This window comes from Protobothrops mucrosquamatus, unplaced genomic scaffold (genome assembly GCF_001527695.2).
Source record: "Protobothrops mucrosquamatus isolate PMUCROS unplaced genomic scaffold, P.Mucros_1.0 scaffold_98, whole genome shotgun sequence".
Lineage (NCBI taxonomy): Eukaryota > Metazoa > Chordata > Lepidosauria > Squamata > Viperidae > Protobothrops > Protobothrops mucrosquamatus.
In genome coordinates, this window is record NW_015386174.1 from 217,383 (window position 1) to 221,505 (window position 4,123).

Consider the following 4,123-nt stretch of genomic DNA (forward strand, 5'->3'; position numbering starts at 1 on the left):
CCTGCAGCCTCCATTTGTGGTAACGCTGGACGAGGTGGAGCTGATTCATTTTGAGCGGGTGCAGTTCCACCTGAAGAACTTCGACATGGTCATTGTTTACAAGGATTACAGCAAGAAGGTCACCATGATTAACGCCATTCCCGTGGCCTCGCTCGACCCCATCAAGGAGTGGCTCAAGTGAGTATGGACACCGGTGGCTGATCCCTGGCATTGGTGCAATTTCCCGCCGTGGGGAATTGTTGAGGTCTTAAGAGACATCCAAGGTCCCTTCCAGCCCTATAAAAGTTGTCCCTTTTAAAGCCCTTCCTGGCATAGGTCTAGAGCAGGGCTTTTCAACCAGTGGTACGGGTACCACCTGTGGTACATTGGCACCTGGCAGGTGGTACGTGAACATCCTAGAAAAGGGGTAGCGGGGGAGGGGAATGAGCTGAACCGGTGGCAGCACCGCACAAGCCTGAGCGAGAGACGGCTGGAGCTGCAGGGCTGTCAGGGCTCAGCGGAAGCGCCAGGATCAGCGCCAGGATCCAGCTGGAGCTCAGCGCTGATCCTGGTGCTTCTGCTGAGCCCTGAAGAAGCACCAATCAGCTGGAAAGCAGCACTGATCCTGGCGCTTCTGCTGAGCCCAGAAGAAGCGTCGATCAGCTGGAATGTTGCAGCCTCTCCAGGGTCTTGTGATTTACATTCAGATGCTTGGCAACTGATTCATATTTATGACGGTCACAGTGTCCCAGGGTCATGTGAAGTGACCAAAACCTGCTGCAACCACCCAGCAGACGGGGGAGGGGAATAAAAAATCAAACACCCCACCACCCCACCCCCGCTGCCAATCCTCAACAGAAATGCTCACAACAATGAAAACCTCGGACAGGAGGAAGAGCGCCACCAGGCGGGCAGGCAGGTGTCTTGCTCGGCTGTGCCTTGGGGGAACTTTTTCAGTGCCATTATAACTTTGAACAGTTCACTAAGTGAACTGTTGTAAGTCGAGGACTACCTGTACTTCATCACTTTTTCCCTTTTTTTTTTTTTTTTGGTCAAGTTTTTGACACCTTGCTAGGCTACTGGTGGTACTCGGATGTTGCCATATCCTAAAAGTGGTACAACGGGTGAAAAGGTTGAAAAGCCCTGGACTAGAGCAATGGTGGCGAACGTATGGCACGCGTGCCAGAGGCGGCACTCAGAGCCCTCTCTGTGGGCATGTGCCCCATGCCCCGGAGATGGCAACTGTCCCTCTTCAACCAGCCACCCGCTAACTCACCGAGGTCCCACATGGCCAGATGCATCCCAGCATGATTGGTTTCCCTCCCCCCCCATCCCATCCCTCCTGGCCTCGCATGCTCTCCTTTTCCCGGGCACGACCCACTGTATCGCCTCCTCAGCCGTCAGCCGGCCATCCAGTTCAGAGGCAGCTTCTCTGAACCGCTGGCGGAAAGCTGCGGAGCCCCAGAGTGTGCCGGTCGAGGGGCCGGCAGGCTGTGGCTGCTGACGGATACCGTCGGCCCCCATGCGCTCACTGGCCTCTGTGTGCGGGGGCCGATGGTGTCAGACAGCATCCATCCCAGCCCTTGCCTCACCTTGCCTCGCCTCGCCCCACAGGATGAGTCTCCTGCCCACCATCTCACCTGCCAGAGACCCCTTGGATCTCCCCCAACCCGCCCGGCCCCCACAGGCATCCCTCCCCATGAGCAACACTGAGATGACCGCGCCCGCCTTGGCCACACCCACCCAGTCTGCCATGACCACCCCAGCCACGCCCACCCAGTGGGCCATGCCTACCTGGCACCCGGCGATAAATAAGTGGGTTTTGGGTTGCAGTTTGGGCACTCGGTCTCTAAAAGGTTCGCCATCACTGGTCTAGACTGCCTGAGGAACCATCTCACTTCGATGGAACTGGCTGTCAGAAAGGGCATACTGCAGACCCTGTCAGTCCAGGAATTTCGGCTGACAGGCTCCAGGAGGAGCCTTTTCTGCCATAGTTCCTGCCCTTTGGAACATCATCCCCCCCCCCCCCAAGATGAGATCTGCACGCACTCTCCTAACCTTCCATAAAGGCTGAAAACCTAGTTCTGCCAGCTGGCTAGGGGCGCCAATGGGGGTTAACCACGCTGACGTGGCTGTCCAATTAAATGAAGATCCCCTCCATCTCGCCCCATGTACTTTTATGCTTTTTTCCCACCATCTTTCAATTGTAAATTCTTTCTTTCTTTCTTTCTTTCTTTCTTTCTTTCTTTCTTTCTTTCTTTCTTTCTTTCTCTCTCTCTCTCTCTCTCTCTCTCTCTCTTTCTCTTTGCCTTCCTTCCTTCCTCTCCATCTTCCTTCCTCCCTCCCTCCCTCCCTCTCTTTCTTTTCCTTCCTTCCTTCCCCTCTCCGCCTTCCTCCCTCCCCCTGACCTGACTTGCCCCCCTCTCACTCTATTTATTTATTAAATGTATTGGCTGCCCATCTTAGCACTCTGGGCAGCCACACCATTATTGTTATATCATTTTAATGTTTACTGGTTTTAATGTTTGTAAGCTGCCCAGAGTCGTCTCTAGACAAGACGGGTGGCATATGAATCAAATAAATGATTCTATGACACTGATAGGTGTGGTTCATTAGAATTTGTGACAAAAGGGACATTTTACACAACATTAAAAAAACAAAAAAAACCTCATTCAAGACTTCTTCTCAAAGGCAGTGTTTCTACTGTAAGGCTACCGATTGTGTTTCTCCAGTGCCAGTGAAAAATCCAGGGGGGGGTAGTTTACCTCCACCCTTATTAGTTTATATTTACCACCGAAATGAAAGACATTGGCGCCTGGCTTTGTGAAGAGAGCTGATTTTGAGAAGTGGGTGTGGCCCTTCACACTGTGATGAAGGCTATATGTTCATCCTCCTTCCTTTTTCATTTGCATCAGCTCTTGCGACATTAAATACACCGAAGGGGTACAATCCCTCAACTGGACCAAAATCATGAAAACAATTGTGGATGACCCAGAAGGATTTTTTGAGCAAGGTGGCTGGTCGTTCCTTGAGCCAGAGGGAGAGGTATGCTGGATGAATCAACCTGGGTAGAAGGGAGGTGTGGAACCCAAACACACACACACACCAGCACACTCACATTGTTTGGAGGTTAGGGGGGTGTCAGTACCAGGGATTGAAAGGATTATTAGAGGATGGAGAAAATTGTGGGTCGGGTTGAGTTGGATGTTCTGATGTGTGTGGTTTGGAGTTCTATAATGTAATGTATATTTTTATACACCCAAACACAAGGCCCGGGGGCCGGATGGGGCCCGCAAAGTAGTTTCATGTGGCCCGCGAAGCCATCCTGGAAACAGTGAGGGAACGGCCCCCGCTGCCTTGGCCCTGGCCCAGGCCGGCCGGGAGCCAATGTACAATTTTGTGGTGGCCATCTATGCTGAAACGCATTCAGTCTTAGCTCCACAAGGCCGTCTGGAAACAGCAAGGAACCAGGCCCTGCCGTGTCGGCCCCGCCCCCTGGGTGCATGCTGGGGAGGTGTCACCCTTTGTGAGGAATGAAGAAATGCACCATGCCTTGGCGCTTGCCCCGGTGCCACCCCCTTCTGCCAGAGACCCTCAGATCTGTCCCACTCCTGCCCAGGCCCCCACAGGCACCCTTGACGCGAACGATGGAGAGCTGGCCACGGCCACCCCGTAGGCCACACCCACTCCATCCACGCCCACCCAGTAGGCCACACCCACCCTGACCACACACACCCCGAGGGCAACCGCAATGCTGATGCGGCCCTCAGTGAAATTGAGTTTGACCCCCCCTGTTATATAGTGTTGGTTTTTGAGCCCAGACAGGGGAGCAATCACTGCCATAAAAACTCATAAAGGAGTCCAACCTGAATATCTTGGCTTCCTTCAGAGATGCCATTCGTGTCCCCTTTCCTTCAGGGAAGCGATGCTGAAGCTGGGGAATCGGAGTCCGAAATAGAGGACGAGACATTCAACCCTTCCGAGGAAGAGTATGAAGACGAGGAGGAGGACAGCGATGAAGACTATTCTTCAGAGGCAGAAGACACAGGTGAGGAAAGAAGGAGGGGTCACTATTGACGTCTCTGGAGGATTCCTTCCCTTGTCGTGTAAGCTCCCTCCCCTTCCCTCTTTCCCCTCTTCCTCC

At 53.4% G+C, this 4,123-nt stretch overlaps 1 protein-coding gene across 1 annotated transcript in view; it reads left to right on the forward strand.

Annotated features, from left to right (window-relative positions):
- SUPT16H (SPT16 homolog, facilitates chromatin remodeling subunit) overlaps positions 1-4,123 on the forward strand; it is a 38,134-nt gene that overhangs the window by 30,126 nt on the left and 3,885 nt on the right. The window contains exons 23-24 of the mRNA XM_015814998.1: positions 2,895-3,024; positions 3,898-4,027. Coding sequence (XP_015670484.1) covers positions 2,895-3,024; positions 3,898-4,027 — 260 coding nt within the window. The remainder of the gene's footprint in view (positions 1-2,894; positions 3,025-3,897; positions 4,028-4,123) is intronic.